This window comes from Diadema setosum, chromosome 11, assembly GCF_964275005.1.
Source record: "Diadema setosum chromosome 11, eeDiaSeto1, whole genome shotgun sequence".
In the NCBI taxonomy this organism is placed as follows: domain Eukaryota; kingdom Metazoa; phylum Echinodermata; class Echinoidea; order Diadematoida; family Diadematidae; genus Diadema; species Diadema setosum.
The window spans coordinates 37061726-37082541 of record NC_092695.1 but is presented as its reverse complement, the minus strand read 5'-3'; the positions used below and the strand labels follow the sequence as shown (position 1 = coordinate 37082541).

The following is a 20816-nucleotide window of genomic DNA, read 5'->3' as shown; positions in this document are numbered from 1 at the left end:
TAGGAAAAGGCACACAACACATCACGCAGGACCTGATATTTCATACAATGAACTCGTATCTAGTCAGCTGCAACAGGTGGTCGGAGGGAAAAAACTGGTTTGGACAAGCATAGAGCTGAAGCAGGTCTTCTTCCCACACCATATCTAGGACGGCGTTACATCGTAGACTGCTGGAGCTGAACCACTGGTAGTCCAGAGTAGCAATGTACAGCCCGGAGCCGTACTCACTTGGGTCATTGGAGTACACCTTCCGAGGTCGCACTCTGCCCTCACCTGTCCCGTTCTCCACTGGTTCGTGGTTCTTTTTAGGAGACCATCCCGCCCCAGAATACTCCTCAAAGCACGAGAAGGATACCTCGTGGCCCTGATGGGGAGAAATCATACGACAAATTATTATTGATGGTATCTCCTGGATGGTATTCCTTTCGCGAACAATAATCAACTATGATAAACAACTATCAATAGAGGTAAATGTAGTCTAAGTGCATATTTTCGCTAATCAGTGTCTCATTAATGGCCGCGCCAAGAATTTATTTACACCAACTATACGACAAGTATTTATTCGAGTGATGGAAGGAGTATTATGCACTTTCTTTCACTTCAATTCACGTCATACTGCACAGTCAGTTGGGCTCATGAGTCTATAAAGTCGCACTTCCTATCCTGAGTGAAAAAGGAAAATGATGACTGTTGGCATTTTCATGTAGGAATTAAAAAAAAAAATGTGATTTAGGTCTTGAAGGAGGTCTATTATGATCCTAAATGAGCATTTATACAGCAATGTTTATGTGTACAGTTTAGTTTGATCTCGGGGATTTTGTGACTTTGTTCCATTGTGGGAAAACACGTTTCAAATGGTTAATATGAAAATGTACAGCGTGTCCCAGAAAAAACGAAACCGAGTTTCATTGCAAAGTATTCTTTGCGATCATAATCATATGATTGCTTTTTGAGATGTACATGAATGGAAAGATATACTTCTCTTCTTTCATTTGATGCACAACTCATTGTTCACAACTCATGCATGACTGAGTTAGAACATTAGACAGAAATGCTACTAAATTTCCGTTTGCACGAGCAAATGGCGACTTTGAATGAGTTTTTTAGGCTTTTTTGGCAATCTTGTGCACAAAAATAAAATCATAGCCTTAATATCAATTCTTTTTCCTTTCATAATCGGTTATGACATCTCATGCGTAAAAAAAAAAAAAAAATGATCTACACCTGCTCGAGAACACTTGATTTGAAAATATACTTCCATTTTACCCAGAAAGATGGATAGTAAATAAGGAGCAAGTTAGCTTTAGGAGCTTTCCCGACTCCTGTCCGACTTCGCAGATAACAATGGTATTCACGTTTCAATGAATTTGCACAAACATGAAGGGAGGGGGTTATCAAAAGGGATTGTTACGGGACGGTTCGAAATAGGGTCTATTAGCACATGGTCATGAGCTTGCCTGAGCATGCAGCAAACAACAGAGCAAAGGGTGTTCATCAGCGGAATGTTGGGGGGGGGGGCGGTGGGAGTAACCGACTCCCCCCCCCCCCAAAAAAAAAAAAAAAAAGAACAAAAAAGAAGACGACTTTCTGCCCTGCATTTGTACCTTTGAAATGTTAAAGGGACTGTACAGTACTGGTTGAGGTGGGGATTCATGTTTTGAACATTCCTAAGTGAGATAATGAAAAGCCTCTTATGAAAATAAGAGCATGTAATTTTAAGAGGGATTCAACGCTTATTTGATGAAAATTGGTTTTCAAATGGCTGAGATATCAAAAAAAAAGTGCTAATAATAAAAGGCGACATGCCACAACTTTATTAGGATCTCTTTGTTTCACCTTGTTTTTGGATATCTCAGCCATTTCAAAACCGATTTTCATCGAATAAACTTTTGATACCCCTTAGAACTGCATGCTCTTTGACATCTCATAGAGTGGTTTCTGAATATCTCGCAAAACGGTAGAAGCTAAATCCTCACCTAAACCAGAACTGTACACACCCTTTAAAAGCGCAAGTTTAGTGATAAATAAAGTGATGTACCCTCTCTTTCTGCTTCACCTCTCCGTTCAAAAACGTCAAAACCCTGTCAGTGATGAAGGATGAAGCACGCGTGAGGGAAATGTAGAGAGGAATGAAAACGGTGAGATAAGTTTGAGGTACAAAATCATCAAAATGTGTACCACTGTTGTAACGTTGATTTCCCATAGCCACTGGACTGCATGCAACAGCCTGAGAATACACACGATAGTCTTCAGTCACTGCATGGTTTAGTCTCATAGCTCATTCTAAATAAATGACAACAAAGGGCTTTCCGTCTCATGCAACATTCTCTGTAAATACCTCCCTCTCCCGAACAACATCCACTGTAGCACTGCCGTTGTTTTGTGTGAATTCAATGGCGCAGATGAGCCCATTGTCTTATGCTAAGTCGGGAGAGCTGAATGCTTGTTTTTCGACTATCCGTATAATAGAATCGGTAAAAATGAAGCATGTTTTCATGCAAATTTTTCTCAAGCATGCGTTATTCATATTTCAAGCATAAGGTCTGTGACGAAACTATAGCTCTGTTCGAGTTAACTTGTTTCGTCGCAGTAGAAAGAGACGCCACTCCAAAACGCTCTCACCATTAAGCCCATAGGCACAGAGAATAAAGTACACGCAGAATCCATTCATGATTTTAGGTGCCCATTCCTGCTGGTTTTATTGAGAGAGTTCCTTCGACATGGACGTTATTGCGAGAAGAGTTATCACACAGAGGTGCCTAGCAGCTCCTAGGTCTGCATTCAGCGACGTCTAGATATCTTCTGAAGACTGAAGACAATATTCCTATTTCTTGTCCCCTACAAAATTGCTGATCTATGAAAAACCACTATGAATAAAGGGAGAGTAAAATAGTCCTATTTGGACAAGTCAGCCATTTATGAAAGGGGAAGGGTACATTAAGGGAAACAAAAGGAATACTACCTTGGTCAAGTCAGCACATTGCTGCTACTAACTTTTGTATTGTCTCAATTTCACATAAAGACATAACATGGAAAATAACTCCTGACCAATCACACCACTACCCCTTCTTACATAACTTATGTTACCTCTTGTCTGGAATAAGAAAAAAGAGTTGTATAGTATCTACACTTTTGACCAATCATAAAGAAGGTCATTCTTTCATAACTTATGTTATTCATTGTCTGAAAACCTATTCAAAGGAAAACAAAAGAAAATTACTTTTAACCAATCATCTCTCTGTCTAGACCAGCTATATATATCTTTATTTCCCACTAGCCTCCTACCCTATAAGGGTTAAGACCACCTGACCTTTGAGATGTTTGTCCCTGGACAGGGGATTTATGTTACATTAAACTCCTGGGGACTGCCACCTGTTGTGGTCTGGAGATGGGGACGTAATACACAGTGTTATACATTTAAATGTGAAATGGACACTACTATATGCATGGGGTATTTCCCACAAAATAATTGGGCTGACATGTGTGCATGTCACAAGGTCTCATACGAAAGAAAAGAAAATATGGATATTTAGGTTATGAACTTTGTTTTTCGAAAACGTAACGTTAAAAGTCTGAAAATTTTCACTTAATGTCACCATTTGCGCGTGCAAATGAAAATTTGATAGCACCACTGTTCGTTAATTCTAACTCAGTCATACATGATCGATGAACATTGAGTTGTACATCAAATGAAAGACGAAAAGTTTATCGTTCCATTGATGTATATCTCATAAAGAAAATGTATTATTTCGATGGTAAAAAGTTGCAAGGAAACTCGGTTTCGTTTTTTCTAGGACAAGCTGTATATTCTTGGCACGATAAACCAGAACATGCCACAGTGGAATATAAGATACGTTTACTAAACATCTAATCAATCAAAATCGGGTTAACCCGAAAGTTAACGACTAACGACTAGGAATAATAATTCTAATGAAATATTAGCTTTGCACAAATCATTATAGTAATTCAACACGAAAGCAAAGCTATGTACGTTTCTCTCATATTATACATTATGTTGTGTATTTTGGGTAGTTTGATGCAATTGACGCAACAAATCAACAAGCAAAACTACAAGCCCACTCCACCCCTCGCCCTGAACTTTTTGACCAAAAACAAAAACAAAAACAAAAACAAAACAAGACAAAACAAAACGGACGCCTTGGAAAGAACCCCATTCGTCCTAACATACTGCAGTGCCATTGCCAAACTACACAAAATTCTCAAACAGGGGGGAAAAAAGCATCACTGTACGAGATAGAAGTTTGCAAACCGACTCCCCCCCCCCCCCCACTCGCCGCGACCATTGAGCTATAACAGTGCTATGACAATGACCTACCCCAAAGCTAGGACTATAGCCTAGCGACCCCAACCACAAACAATTTTCTATAATGTATAAAGCCTAACGCCGCATGCTCCATGGCTTTCGTTCTAAAGAATGGCGAAGAATTCCCTATTAAATGCAGAATACATTGCAAATCGGACGGGATCACTGATTATCTGATGTAGGCCCTATCCTGCACACACACAAAAAAAAGCAACAAACAATACGTGGGAAAGACTGAAACATCCCTTCAAATACCCGTTTGTATAGTTAGGGGACCGTTTCATCACATTAGACCGCATCTGTTCTATTGATTATTATTGAGTTCTGACTGATATAATGGAGACAAGGGTAATGTTCAGCACCATGAAGATTGGTGTTATGATTTGACTATGAAAGCCAAAAATCTATAATATACTATGTTCTATAAATGACTGTAATGAGCAGGCAAAATAAAGTAATATAATTTGTTAACCCGTTCCCTACTGAATTCTGAACTCCCCGTTGACATAATACACAGGCCACCAGGTTAGCGTAAGGAACGGGTTAACACCTTTCGAAATAAGTAATGCATATGTTTGCTGCACTCCCATCTATGATAAACAACAGCAGTGATGATCCCGCATTATATTGTAACACATTAGTCAAACAAAGTCCCTATAATGGAACATAATACAACATAACTGTTATATACAAGGCGACTGAGAACTCAACGACTGTAATCTATTCCAGGAGCAATATATATAATAAAGTACGTTCGATGTAACTTGCAACGTAGTCACAAGTAGGGATTTGAATTCGTTTTTGCATAATAGACATCATTTCTGTATACGAGGCAACATTAGATTATGTTTCGGTGTTGAAGTATTACATTGATTTCTGCAAAGCTAATATTTCAGAAGAAGTATCACTCATATCTCATAGATATTTAACAGAATAGATAAATAACTGTACGATACAACCTGTGTTGCACTTATATTATGACACATCGTGTCATTTAGACTATGATTGTAATATCGTTCTTTTAACTGAGTAAAAACTGATGAAGACCAGTTGCTTGATTTACGTTAGCAAGATCTGGGAGAAACGTTCGCATCAAACTAACTTCATTTCATTCACATACATTTGTATGATAATATGTAGATTTACATTATGAAGCTACAAGAGACAAGTTCACATTATTCTTATCATGTCTGCATGCGTGCGGGTGTGTATGTGGGTCTATAGATGATGAGGAATACATAGGTGGGTCTGTAGCCATTAGCAATATCAAACATTATTACCTATACGAGGTAGTTTTTGCGAGGTAATTGCAGTTGATATTTTGCAGGGTTGAAGGTCAGCAGTTGTTATTTTGCAGGGTTAAAGGTCAGCAGGCAATATTCGTTCGCCTCTGCCGGTTTTCGCCACGTCGCTGCGTGTCGGTTACGCACACCGTACCGTACACAAAACAAAGTGTGCAAACAGTGCAATCTTCCGGTTTTCGCCATTCACTTTACACAGGGAGGTGGGAAGAGAAAGAGTGGGATCTCTCTCCCCACCTCCCTGCTTTAAATGTAAATATTCCGAAGAAAACATTCCAGGACGTCGCTGGGTGTCGGTTACACGCATCGCAGAAGGTCGACCACTTACAGCAGCACTACGCGTCAAACAATGACTAGTCCAATTGTGCTCAATAATTGCAGAGTGACCATCAGTTTTACCATGGAGCTACCTTATTTGGTAGCTCCATGGTTTTACAACGCTCCAAATTTAAACAGAAGTAAAAATAAAGTGTAAAAGCGTTCATATGTTTGAAGTTCGCCTGTTACAACTACATATGTATCTTTGAAGTTGGAGTTGAATGATACACATTGATGAACAATTTTTCAATTATTCGACATGTTGATGATCTACAGGTAGTCAAATGTGGCTTGATCTATATCATAGTGTATAGCCGTATTTACATATTTTCTTAATTTACCTAGGGGATAGGTAATAATTATGATATTGACTGGCCTTGAGGGAGATACCAGAAAAATATTGCCCGCACTGAAAGAATATTTTCTGGTATCTCCCTCGAGGCCAGTCAATATTATATAAGTATTTGATATCAGCAAGAGAAGGAAAGAGAAGGTGCCATTAGAGATATTATTTCAAAGTGTAAATATACTCTGCGGTGACTGAGCTGTTTCTTTTTGTATGTGTGAGGGTGTATACATACGCAGGGTAGGGGAGGCCTTCGGCTTTTGTTTTAAACAAAAAATAATAAAAAAAGAAGAAGAAAATAAGAAAAAAAAACGACAGCAAAATTCGAACCCAAGTATGACTTTAAAAGCGAATAATGAATATTTATAACACAAAGTCGAGTTTTCATCTACACACAAACAGACGCACACAAATACACACACACACACATACAACCACACACACACACACACACATACATGCGCATAATTACATAATTATCTCCTCATTAACGGATTTGTGTAACCGACCTCTGCTACACGATAATCATGAATGTAATCTCACCAAGACTGCCTTGTAGGCACTTTGAAGGCTGGTTGAAGGATGCTGGAAACACCACGGCATGATATCAAGAAGGTTCTGGGAGAACAGATAAACGGGAGAATATATGTATACATGTATATGTATATGTATATGTATATGTGTATGTATATGTATGTATATGTATGTATATGTTAGATATGTATATGTATATATATGTATATGTGTATGTATATGTATATACAAGTGTATATATAATATATATGAATGTATATACATGTATATATTAAGTTCCAACAAAAATGCTGCAGGTTTTGCATAAATATGAGGGGAAAATTTACATTTTAAGGAGTTGACCTTGACCCCTGATCTTTGACCCATGACCCCCAAGTTCTCTATATAATCACTGTCAGTCAGTACATGCATATACATAATGTATACTAAGTTCCATAAAGATACCTATAAAACCGATTTGTGATAGTTTAAAGGGAAGATAAACCCCAAGAGCAATGTGGATTGAGTGAAAGCAGCAACATTAGTAGAACATATCAGTGAAAGTTTGAAGAAAATCGGACAATCGATGCAAAAGTTATGAATTTTTAAAGTTTTGGTTTTGGAACCGCTGGACGAGGAGACTACTAGAGGTTATGACGTATGAGTGGACAACAATACCAAGAAAATATAAAGAAAATTCTACAAAAATCCATTTTTCATGAAAATTACAAATTCCATCAACTTGATATTGACATATGTTAGGGGTAGCAATTATTCCCCCTGCTTTCTGAAAGAGGTTGGTCCATTGCTCTTTCATCATTCTAGAAAAGTGAATTTTTGTTGAATTTCCTTTATATTTTCTTTGTATTGTTGTCCACTCATACGTCATATCCTCTAGTAGTCTCCTCATCCAGCGGTTTCAACACCAAAACTTTAAAAATTCATAACTTTTGCATCGATTGTCCGATTTTCCTCAAACTTTCACTGATGTGTTCTACTAATGTTGCTGCTTTCACTCAATCCACATTGCTTTTTGGGTTTACCTTCCCTTTAACATCTTCACTTGACCTTTGACCTTTAACCTCATGACCCGAAACTCTCTCTGGAGAATCTTCATTAGGGAGTACAAGTTGTCATACACTACGTTTCAAGAAGATACCTTTAGGCATTGCACAGAATAAGATGGAGGAAATAGTGAAATTTTGAGCATTTTACCTCGACCTTTTGACCTTTGACCTTCAGCATGTGGGCCCAAAAGTTGATGGGCACAACTTCGACCACTCATGCATACACATGCTAAGTTTCATTAGGATACCTCAAACAGTTTGTTGTTCTTTTATTTATTTACGCTGTCCACAAAATTGATTACTGACAGAAGGACGGATGGACGGACCATGGAGCTACCAACTTGGTAGCTCCATGGACGGACGGGCAACCCGAAAACATAATGCCTACGGCAACACGTCGTGGCGGAGGCATTAAAAAAAAATACCCCTTACCTCTAACTTAAGTACAATATGCGTTTGTTCATGGAATTCATGTATTACATTATGAATACACATGTGTGTGTGTGTGTGTGTTGTGTGTGTGTGTGTGTGTGTGTTTGTCTGTGTGTGCATGGCTATGTCTATTCCATGTTGGCATTGTGAGAAAGCATGCCATACATTGTCATTCATAGACACTGCTTTCGTTCATCCTGACAATTTCCAAAATGGTGATATCACATCTGCACTCTAACAAAAAGTTCAAAATGAGTTTAAAGTATCAAAAGATAATCATAGTCATGTTTGGTTTACGAACACAGTTTTCCCCAGACAACTGAAGCTACATCGTTTCTTAAATAACCTTCTGCTGAGGTGCTAAGTGTAAAATCATTTATTGAATGTAGATCTTGTATTTGACACAGTTAAAAAAATGCAAGTCCATTTCGAGGACATTGCAAGTGATCTTTAAAACAAATGTCTAAATCATTCTGCTCTCTCTCTCTCTCTTCCCTTTCTCACTCTCTTTACACTTTATATACCTCCTGTAGTTCATCTTTCTCAATCGTGTATTCTCTCATGAGCTTTTCTCCATCGGCATTTAGTTTCCCATCATGCAACAGTTGATATCCGGTCATATTCGGCTCCTGGTTGAAGTCGCCACACAGGATGTGAGGCTGGTGGATACCACCAGCGAACTCAATAAGAGCATTAATGGCAAGACCAGCCTATTGACAAAGATAATAATATAAGAGCTATTAGTACTATTCCTCGCAATCTGTACTTTAACTTTGTCTACGCTCTGATTTTTTTTTTTTTTCAGAATGGAAAATGACCAAATATAAACTCAGCATATAGTTACATGCCCAAAGTCAGATCCGTTATACTTTGGTCAAAATCTTTGACTGGCTTATATGGCTTTCTATACATTATGTTTATACCCCTGCTCTATTTATAAGCAACGTCCCCAGTTTGACAAATTCTATAAGTAATTTCACTTCGTGATTTAAATGGATGAAAGGCGAGATATTCAGAATTTAGCCTTGTTTTTAACACTTATGTTTGAAATAATAATCCGCACAATCATCTCACCTGTAACATAACGATTGAGTATACCACATCCAGTGACAGTATATTAATATCTCATACTTTGTAAGCATTAAGATTGTATAGAATCAAGCCTGACTTGTGTTCTCGAGTCACATTTTCTCTGAGGCTTTATCTCTTAAAACATAATACAAATTTGTCTAGATGCTTCATATCATACGCCTAAAAAAAGTGAAAGCAAAAAGAAAGAAAAAGTAATCACAGAATGGAATACAAACACGTTGCAAATCCCATTTCACTTTGATAATTTAGCAATCGGTCTAAGAACATGATAAACGGATAGCTCGGATTTTTCATGCTTGATTTTAATCTCAAAACAGGTTTTTAACAACTGAAAATGTTGTGACTCTACATAATGCATTTATTAGCGATTGCTACTTAATGGAGAGTTACAGAAAAAAGAAATGTTCTCGTAACTGCATAAACTTCCCACAAAACAGACCCCCTCCCCCTCCCCAAGAAAAAAAAAAAGGATAAACCAAAACAAAACCAACAAAAGACCCTGACAGTATTCAATCAAAAGAAAGAGTGAAACAAAACAGCCTCCTATATTTATTACACCTGTAAAGAAATGATGTCCATGTTCTTGAAGTCATCAAACAAGAGATGCGTATTCCCAATTGAGACGATCCGTTTGGTGCATGCATCTTGAAGCTTGGTAAGAATCACCAGATGCTCACGATCCGTGTAGGCAAGTACTCTTTCTTGCAAAGATTGGGACAGGTTCGCCTTTTGACATTCCTTCATTGGATCAAAAAGCAGAAGGATAATCTGTTTTTGGTTATGCTGCTAATTGGAATCCAACTTTGTTCAGAAGGATAAACTGTTTTTGGTTATGCTGCTAATTGGAAACCAACTTTGTTCAGAAGGATAATCTGTTTTTGGTTATGCTGCTAATTGGAATCTAACTTTGTTCAGAAGGATAATCTGTTTTTGGTTATGCTGCTAATTGGAATCCAACTTTGTTCCGTCCCCTCAGTTGGCAACGGGATGTGACTTGCTAAAAAAAAAAAAAATGTTGAAGCATGATGCTTGTTATGAAGCATGAAACAATATTTGTCATGCTAAATTAGTGATGATATCATAGCTGAAATCAAACATGCTTATAAAGAATTGACTTTGTTTGTTAAGCGGGGTGGACGTTACCCCAACCCTCTTCCTCTATATACGTATTTTGTCAGGACCATTACTTTTGATAGTTTGAACATCACCTCTCACCTTTAAGGAGACACAACACCACAATGAGTGTATTGTATTCAAACAAGGCGAAAGGAAACTTAAAACTGTACGTACATTGTGTTCTTTGTATATCCTTTTCAAAGTTTTAGCTCCGAGAGACTCATGAATCGATGTGTCACGCCATCTTTACATAGAATTTGGTTGAAAAGGGGGGGGGGCTTTCAGAAGATTTATTTATCCTGCTATAATCGGCGTTCCATTCCCTATATACACATTTGTATATAGTGTATACACTTGTACATACTTGTATATGTATGCGACGGGAACCAAACTTCTATTGCTTAGACGTGATTTTCCAGGAGAAAATGACATTCATATGAGAGTTTCTTCACTTTGTCTCCCTCTACAAATTAAATTTGTTAAGATCGCAACTGCTGATCTGTAAATTAACAAACCAGTTTTTTAATTTATAGATCAGCAGTTGCGATCTTAACAAATTTAATTTGTAGAGTGAGACAAAGTGTGTGTACGTGCGTGTGTGTGCGTATGTGTATGTGTGTACGTGCGTGTGTATGCGTATGTGTGCGTGTGTGTGCATGTGTGTATGTGTGTGTATGTGTGTGTGTATGTGTATGTGTATGTGTATACATGTGAAAGCGTATACTTCATGTAACCATCCGATTCGATTGAATGAAAACTGTATACTTTCAATGATTAGCTTGTACGGTACATGTATCGTTGTATTGTGTTATAAAGTCATATATAATTAATGTATTGTAGTAATGTAACGTAAGTGAGGGGACTGCAATCTACAAGTTCGCTTTTTAGCAGCCCCTCAATTTTCATTTCCATGAAATTCTTTTAAGAACCAATATGTATTATTATGTATGTAATCATGTCAAAGTGTATTACCTGTGTTTGATTGGAAATGAAAATATAAAAACATGCATGTGAACATGCATGGATTGTGTGAAATGAAAAAAAAAAAATGAAATGAAATAAAAGTGAAGAAACTCGCATATGAACATTCACCCCTCTGAATAATATCTTTCTTTCATCGAAAATGGCATTATTTACAAAACTGATGTTTGACCGAGATATTCTTCTTCTTTTTTTTTTTGTCTATGCACTTAACAGACGTATTACCTGCACTTAAATGTATCTGCACAATTTCCTTGCAGCACATCACTAATTCAAGGTTAACGCACCTGCTTTACCAGCTCATAAAATAGCACGAAATGCTCTTCCACCTTGTGAAATCGCTCCCTCTGGTAGAAGGTGGCCTCCCCTTCCTGAACGCCCTTCACTTTACAAAAGAAGGAGCCAAGGTAGCCTAGGGTGGCCATTGCTGGATTGAGTTGTCCGTTAAAGTAATCGATCCCCACCTGTACGGATGTTTCAACCTTCTTAATAATACGTGGAATAAAAGAACAAAACTCGCGCATACAAAATTGCATGTCAACAGCCTAGATAATCTAATTCAAAGTTCAAACGATTCTTTCTTCATTCTTCACCCCCCCCCCCCTTAAAAAAAAAAAAACACACACACACACACAATATAAATTAAGAGAGGAAACGCAATGTTTGTGGTCAAAGATTTTGATTACCTAGACTAAAAAAATCTTTTTATTTAATTCCAAATTAAATAAAAAGAATCGTTACTTTGTTTAAGGTTATGGAAAATACCCTCCCCCCCCCCAAAAAAAAAAAAAAAAAAAGAACAAACAAACTTACTCTGGGATGGGGATTTCAATAAGTTTTCCAATTTTATTGTCAATTAAAAAAGAAATTATTGTTCAGGTTTGGCAAAAATACGGTGATTTTCTATTCAAGTGTATAATGAGGAGCGATTTTGTAATCATCACCCTCATTCAAAGGTTCATACGAAAGCATTGAAGGAATTATGATACCCAAATAAGAGTACATCGAATTGAATGCAGCAAAATTAGTCGAACACATCAGCAATTTTTAGGAAACTCGTACGATCCTTTGAAAAGTTGTAAGTTTCAGTACAGTTATCGCTGGATAAACAGACCACATTTACTTACAGTTCCTTGCGTCACATAATTATGGAGAATTATATAATATGGAGAATTCCACAAAATTCACTCTTCATGGAAAGTACGTATTCCCTCGAATTGACACTCACTCAATATCATTCGATATTCTCCTCCCTGCTTGCTGGATGACGTAAGTCAGTAGCTTTTATTATGCTTGAAAAGTGATATTCTTGTATATCATTACAAAAAGTCCTTGTCTTTTCATGCAACCATGACCGCACCTATACGCTTCACGAAATTCATATTTCTTCAAAGGATTGGTCGATTTCCTTCAAACGTTAGTGATTTGTTGTTGCATACTCTACATTCAGAATTAATTATGCATGTATTTCTGATTAATTCTTTAGTGTCCTTCTTCTCGACAACATTGCGAGATAGGTCACCTTGTCAAGTCAATTTGATATATCCATATTGTTCGTTTGCTTGATTTCATTTCTACCTTTACGAGACGAGACGGCTGGATCGCCAAAATTAAGCTGCATTATCATAGTGCTGATGGTATTCCGTTAGCCTTTTGACGAGGCATCGTGTCAACAGAGTGGACATTTTACATTTCGCCATGACATATTGGGGAAGTCAACATGGTAAGATTTTTTTTTTTTTTTTTTGTCGCCATGACGACATAATCCTTTTGACATGAACCTTCTTCGTGAAGTCAACTTGTCAATACATGTATGTCACCATATTTACACAAAACTTTTTTTGGAAATTGATTACTGATAAGTTATTTTTTTGCACCATTTATGACGACATATTTTTTTTTTCCCATGAAGTCAACTCGCAAGATATTGTGGTCTATTTGACCTAAACGACATAAATATTAATTTTTGGAAGAACATTGTAAGATAGCTCATCTCGCTTTGTCGACTGACAAAGGTTGAATATAATGGTAAGTCAAATATCTTTACGTGTCGACTTGACAAGAAGAATATCTCGCCAGGTTGTCAATTCAATGTAATTATTAACTCTTCACGCCAGAAAATACAGGCCCGAGCTGGTGTTCTAGTCATAACCAGGTATAGTAAACTTTACCGTCTCTGCCGCATCCATACCTCTTGAACGCAAATGACACCAGGTTTATGGTAACGGATTTCTGCCATAAGCTGGCGATGCCTGTCGGCCATCTTGAAGCAATCCCTCGGACAGTATGGGTACCAATCTTCCTTCACATGGCAGTCAGCTAGAATGTTGTAGTTCATGACTGTGAAAGAGTCCAAGTTGTCTTCCCTGTTGCTAGTTTCATGACACTGAGCCCAAACCCAATCTCTGCGTAGGTTCACCGCGAGTTCTGGGTTCATTTTATGTACTCTGTTCTATAGCGCCTTGAGTATCTTTTTAGGTGGAAAGTGCGCTTTATAAGAGTCTCACTATTATTATTATTATTATTATTATTGCGTGTGTGTGACTTGTCTATGTGCGTGTATTTGCATGTATCACTGTAATGTGGTACGTCGATTCCGAGGCAGGGAGGTGGTACGAGTGTGTGCTCGAGTGTGTATTGTGTGTGGGCGCGTGAGTACTGCGTGCGTGTATAGTGTGTATTGGAATTGTTTGGTTTTGGTCCCTACTTTTGTAGGCACACACAAAAAAAAAAAAAAAAAAAAAATTATGACGGATTTAGCAGTTGTATATAATGAATGGTGGGTTTTCAACTGGTTATTTTGATATTGCTCGTGGAGTTAGGCAAGGTGATCCTTTGTCGCCATGTTTATTTCTGCTTGTGTTATGTTTGTGAGTTCACTCGAGCCGAAATACAGACAATTCAAAGTCACGATTTGAAGCCAATCACAAGAGCACATCTGTACTTCTTTATTACTTCAGTTGCTGTCCCATCGTGTCTACAACACATATGGATACATGTATGTCAGTATACTGTACTGGCTATCATTATAGTCTGTGTCTTCAGACCTTGTATGACTAGTCTTAACAACTCAGTCTCCTATATAACATTCCTCCCCCTTTAGATAATTATACACAGGGATTTTTTTTTAACTACAAATTCCCAAAACAACATTTAACATACTAGTACTCGTTACATTTCCTTCCTTGCTTTAATAAAAACAAATACACAAATCATGTCTTCTAAACCAATAACTTCTCCTTGCTTATAACCAATAGTTTTACTTAAACCATACTTTCTGATTATCTATTTTCTCAGACACTGTTTTTGTGTACTCATAGCCTATGATGAAATATCTTACAATGATTGAATTTTTGTTTGTTTTTTAACTCGTTAAGCTTGACGTGGCATACTCCTTATAATGTATGTGCATCCTGAAGTACAATCACAAAATCATTATACAAATGATATATATATATTTTTTTTTTCATACCATTAGTACCAATACCTGAAATCACTGACATAAAACATAACTTTCACCTTTTCCTGGCAAAACTGAGACTTACTTCTCACCAGTGCAAATAATTGAATACAACAATAACTTTGTATCTTCTTTAACCTCATAACCATTAATCCTTCACTTCCTTTCAACTTGTACCCAATGTAACACATCAAAACGTTACACAACTCTTTGTACAATAACACTTAGTGTTTTTACTTGTACATAACATATTCATCAAATCGTTTGGGTGTTTTTGTGTTTCTGTTGGAAGTGCGCGTCTCTCTGTTTGGGGTGTGTGTGTCATGCCTGGCATGTCTGTATCTGTGGGTGAGGGGATTTCCTCCACGTTCCTGTCTGAGGGTGCTGCACTTGATGGAGCTTCACCTGCTGGAGCTTCGTCGAGCAGCTCTCCAGTCATGCCTGGCGCTTCTATCGGCAACCCGACTAGCGGATCCTCTGGTGGTTGAAATTCCTGTGTAGGCTGTGGGAGAGCACTTTCCTCTGTGGTGTACTTCCTGATCTGGTCGATGTGGCGGCGGACCACTCTCTCATCATGAAGCTCAACGTTACACATGACAGGATTGATGATTTCAGCGACTTTTCCATACAGCCATGTGGGGCCTGCATAGAAATTCTTTACCATCACGTGGTCATCTGCTTCATCAACGCTTGCTTTCGCCTCACCGACTTGTTGAGATCTGGCCGCATATTGTCAAGTCTCGTGCGGACTTTCCTCTTGAACATCAGTTCACTGGGCGACTTCCCCGTGGTTTCCTGAGGTGTAACACGATATCTCAGCAAGAACTTTTGCAGCTTCTTCTCCAGGTCAGGATCTGTTCCTTTCCTCATTCCTGCTTTGACAGTTTGAACAGCTCTTTCAGCTAATCCATTGCTGGATGGGTGTTTCGGGGGTGTTTGGATGTGGCAAATACCATTGTTTGTCATGAATGTGGCAAAGTCTTCCGACACAAATTGTGTACCGTTGTCGGTAACCACCGTCTCCGGAATGCCATGTGTGGCAAACACTCTTCTCAAGGCAGTCACTGTGGCTGTAGTTGTTGCTCGTTTTACCCGAACAGCTTCGATCCACTTGCTATGAGCATCGACAATGATCAGGACATTCTCATCTCCGATAGTGGCATAATCACAGTGAATACGACTCCATGGCTTATCAAGAAATTCCCATGGGTGGATAGGCGATGCAGCAGGGCTGTGTTGACTCTGCTGGCAACTTGGACAACTCTTCACTTGCTGTTCCAGTTGGCTGTCTATTCCTGGCCACCATACATAGGATCTAGCCAGAGCTTTCATCTTTACAATGCCTGGATGGGTGCTATGTAGCTCTTTGAGAATCCTTTCTTTCATGTCAGGATTGTTGGGTATGACCACTCGTGATCCCCACAGGATGACGTCGTCTTCTACCGTCAACTCATCCTTCTTGTAGGAGTATGCTTTGATTTCTTCCGGTAGATTTCTTGTGTTTGGCCACCCTTCCTGGATATATCTCTTCACCTGCGTAAGAACTTTGTCTTTCCTGGTGGCGCTCTTCACTTCCTGAGCATTAACTGGGCTTGTTTTGATGTCAGTCAACAGGTTGATGCGTGCCCTTCGAGTTTTATCCAGCTCCGCCAGATCTGGATGATCCCATGAGCTTCCATCTTCTGGGATAGGCAGGCGTGACAACGCATCAGTGTTTTGGTTATGTTTCCCCTCACGATGCACAATGTCGTAGCTGTATGCCGACAGGATCATATGCCATCTTGCCACTCGTGCGGACGCCATCGGACTTGCAGGCTTGTGCTCCCCAAAAAGTCCTATCAAGGGCTTATGGTCTGTGACAATATTGTGAAGTGTCGGCCATGCAGCTGTTTGTGGAATCTCTTCAACCCGAAAATGATAGACAGGCCTTCTTTCTCATATTGAGGGTAGTTCATCTCACTTGGCTTCAATGTACGAGATGCAAAGGCCACTGGGCGTTCCTCACCATCTGCATCCACTTGGCTTATTACCGCACCGAGCCCATACGGGCTAGCGTCCGTCTGTAGCAACAGCGGCTTTGACGTGTCATAGTGTGTTAAGACACAGTTTCTCTCCAATAGATGCTTGGATCTTTGGAAGGCAGCTTCTTCCTTTTTCCCCCACTTGAACTTCGGGTCGGGCTTGCTGCTTCGTTTTCCATTGGCGTTTGACCTGTAGTCAGCCTTCAGCAGCTCAGTCAACGGCGCGATCTCCTGGGACAGATTGGGGACAAACTTTCTGTAATATCCGAGCAATCCCAGATAGGCCTGAAGTTGACTCTGGTTCACTGGCTGTTCTGCTTGGCGTATGGCATCTACCTTGTCTTGTAGGGGTCGAAGGCCGTTCTTGTCCAGGTAATGACCTAGATACTCTACTGAATCTTTCATCAGTGCACACTTTTCCTTCTTCAAGCGCAATCCATTGCTCTGTAGCCTGGATAGAACTGCTTCCAGATGTTTCAGGTGGTCTTCGTCAGTTTTTCCGCTGATGATTATGTCATCCAAGTAGGGCTTGCACATTTGGATATCTGCTAAGAGGCTTTCCATTGTCCTCTGGAACAAGGCTGGAGCACTTGCTATCCCGAAAGGCAATCTTGTGTACTCAAATAGACCTCTATGAGTGTTGATTGTCGTATACTTGCGAGCCTCGGGGTCTAACTCGATCTGATGGTAGGCATGGCTTAGATCTAGCGTAGAGAACTTTTCTCCACCTTCAAGTTCCTGTAAAAGATCTTCCAGTGTTGGCAGGGGATACTGTTCTACCTTCAACCTTGTTTGCTGTCAACTTGAAGTTACCGCAAATTCTCATACTCCCATCTGGCTTGGGTACTGCGATGATTGGGCAGGCGACATCTGCAGTCTTCACAGGCGTGATGATGCCTTCCTCCAACAATTCATCGATTGCAGCATCTATCTGCTTCTTGGCAGCATAGGAAACAGGGGCTGCTTTGTAGAAACTTCCTTTCTCTCCACCTTCCTGTGGGTGAACTTTCGCTTGGTATCCTTGCAGCTTTCCAAGCTTTGTACAGTCAAATGTCTCTTTGTGTTTGTCAAGGATGTCCTGTAGGCTGCTCTGTACATTGTGGACAGTTCCATCACGGACTGGGACTTGGCTGTGCAGTTCAATACACGACTGCAACACTTCAGGGGATTCCTGTATCCAATCTCTACCTAACAGGTTAACACCCTTCTCTACTACAAGGAGTGAGAGTTTCTTCGATGTTTGGCTGTTGTCAAACTCGACATCCACTTTGACTTCTCCAATGATTGGCACACTGCTGCCGGTGTATGTCTTCAGAGACAGATGAGATCGAGTCAGTTCTCCTGGACTTCCCACTTTGTGATACACTCCGCTGGATATCATCGTCCATGGGCTACCAGTGTCTACTTCCATTTTTGTCTGATATCCGTTGAGCTTTACCTTGGCCTGGTAAGGCTCGCGATATCCTATCCTGTTTACTGTAGCATCTTGGATATGACTCATCTCGTTCTCTGATTGTTCCAGTTCCTCGGGAGAATCACTGTTACTATCATCATTGTTCATGTGATGAGCTGCTTTTGTTTGCTTGTACTTCCGTACTTTGTCGCATTGACTCTTGGTGTGCCCAGTCTTGGCACACTTGAAGCATGTTTCGTCCTTGAAACGGCACGTCCATGGGGTATGGTAATACCGCATCTCCAACATCTAGTTGTAGTGGAGCTTCCACTTGGGTTGCTTGGCTTTTTAAGTGTCTTTTTCACTTGCTTGGGCTGACGTGACTTCTTGTCTTGGATCTTTCCAACCGTGGACTCAGGCGTTTTACTTAGCACTTTCAATCTCTCCACATCTTGGTTAGCAACTTCCATTGCTGTAGCTGTTTGAAGTGCTTTCTTCAACGTTAGCGATGGTTCGCTCAGCAACTTGCGCTGGATACCAACATCTCGGCATCCCACCACTAGCCGATCTCGGATCATGTTATCGAGTTCTTTGAAGTTGCAGCCTTCGCTTTGCTGTCTCAAGTTTGCAACAAACTGTGGAATTGTTTCGCCTGGCTTCTGGACAGTTGTATAGAACTTGTACCTCTGGACTATCTCGGTTGGTTTAGGCGAAAAATGCGATTGCAGTGTCTCTTTGCACACTTCATATGTCTGCTCCGTTGGCTTGTTCGGTTGTAGCAGTGCACTAAGTGTGTGATAATTCTTACAACCAACATTCGTCAAGAAAATTGCCCTTTTCTTTTCACTATCAGACACAGTATTGGCAGAAAACCAAGCCTCCAAGAGCTCAATCCACTCATCATAGGTATATCCCTCTTCTAACTGGGGCACGTTACCGATCATAGTCTGCGGGGTTGCCATAGTTAATTCACAGTGCGTACATGAACAAGACTATTCTGCTTGTGCTACTATACATTACACGTTATAGTGATATTGCCAATATCGCTTCGAGCACATTAAACGAATGTGTAGTAGGTATCTATACATGTATTAATGACCTGTGATTTCACTAGACCACTGCCAATTGTACAATTCGATTTAGTTCACAGTGCTTACAACTGCAACTATACACCGACTATAGGGCCTACCAATCAGCTCACAGACTTGTAGTGTACACGTACCACGTATCAACTTACAACCTGTAACCGTTGGGACTATGCACTATCATTGGTATAGTACATTATGACTGAAAATACACACAGCATTTGTCTGGACCAATTACAAACAAGGCTTGGACCAATGTGAGCTGGTAGGCTACTTGGTTTAGACCAACCACGGTCTTGTATTTAATCTAAATTTTAGAACACCTTCAGTACTAGTTAGGCTGAGCTTTGGTCTAGTGTCAGTTTGGTCCTACTTTGACAGGGCTGGGACTATACTCTTCCCCACGTCATTCACTTGGGCTATAGGACTTGCATGGTCCTACATGACTAGGGCTAGAACTTTGCGGTCCTTTATTATGTGGGCTTACTCTTACCACTGGACTAGGACTAAATCGTCCTTTACGGGCTTACCACTTAGTCTTGACCATGATGGACCAATTACTTCTAAGGTCCTACTTTGGGTTATCAAGCCTAAACTCAAGACTTAGCAACTAAACTTTAAATTGCTGAACCAAAATCGTCGTATATTGTTCAACAAACTTACCACCTTGTTGCACTAGGCTGGTGTTGCATACATTATGACTGTACCGGTACCTGTAACAAAAGTTTACAACTTTGCATCCATGCAACAATAAACATCAAGCCATACAACTTGTTACAAAACTATGTTCAACTGAGTCCATTGCTTAGTTCATCAGTTAGAACTGCATGCTCTAACAGTTAACATTAGAGTCTATGTCACTATGTGTATGTTGCATGACTTGGCTGGGCTGGCTGGACCCGTTGTACGGTACTAGGCTCAGCTGGTCCTAGGCTGGGCTGGGCTGGGCTTAACAGCTGGGTCCTCGTTGCACTAGGCTCGGCTGGTCCTAGGCTGGGCTGGACCTTGCTGGGTCTCCGTTGCACTAGGCTCGGCTGGTCCTAACCTTAGGCTGGGCTGGGCTATCGGCTGGGCTGGACCTTGCTGGGTCTTCACTGCACTAGGTTCGGCTGGTCCTAGGCTGGGCTGGGCTGGCTTCGGCTGGGCCGTCTTCGGCTGGGCTTTATAGCTGGGTCTTACTCTTGGCCTTCCCAACTATGCTGGGCCTGGAACTGCTTTGGACCTCTGTGGACTTGGGCTTGGGCTGGCCCTCAGATAAGATCTAACAAACTACCGTTGGAGTTAGACTTCCATCTGCAAAGCGTCTCTGAACTACACAAGTTCTATCAAACAGAGTCTAGACACTCCAACATTCCTAGCTAGATCAT

General features: G+C 40.0%; 2 protein-coding genes across 2 annotated transcripts; both read right to left on the bottom strand.

Moving 5' to 3' along the window:
• Positions 1-40: 40 nt before the first annotated feature.
• Positions 41-15614, bottom strand: LOC140235471 (uncharacterized). The gene is made up of 7 exons (XM_072315498.1): positions 15278-15614; positions 13682-13917; positions 11778-11954; positions 9952-10131; positions 8826-9011; positions 6833-6907; positions 41-364 (listed from the first exon to the last, which is right to left on the bottom strand). The coding sequence occupies exons 1-7, from the start codon at positions 15612-15614 to the stop codon at positions 41-43; spliced, it is 1515 nt and encodes a 504-aa protein (XP_072171599.1).
• A 2914-nt stretch (positions 15615-18528) lies between these two features.
• On the bottom strand, positions 18529-19326 carry LOC140235470 (uncharacterized). Its single transcript, XM_072315496.1, has one exon. It carries the CDS (start codon positions 19324-19326, stop codon positions 18529-18531), a length of 798 nt encoding a protein of 265 aa, XP_072171597.1.
• Positions 19327-20816: the final 1490 nt, after the last annotated feature.

Excerpts from the sequence above, each read along its gene's own strand:
- LOC140235471 (XM_072315498.1), bottom strand. The coding sequence starts at position 15,614 with ATGGTAAAGAATTTCTATGCAGGCCCCACATGGCTGTATGGAAAAGTC. Across the intron at positions 11,955-13,681 it reads GTGTCATTTGCGTTCAAGAG|GTGGGGATCGATTACTTTAA; the intron begins GTATGGATGCGG and ends ACATCCGTACAG. Across the intron at positions 10,132-11,777 it reads TTTATGAGCTGGTAAAGCAG|GAATGTCAAAAGGCGAACCT; the intron begins GTGCGTTAACCT and ends GATCCAATGAAG.
- LOC140235470 (XM_072315496.1), bottom strand. The coding sequence starts at position 19,326 with ATGGCAACCCCGCAGACTATGATCGGTAACGTGCCCCAGTTAGAAGAG.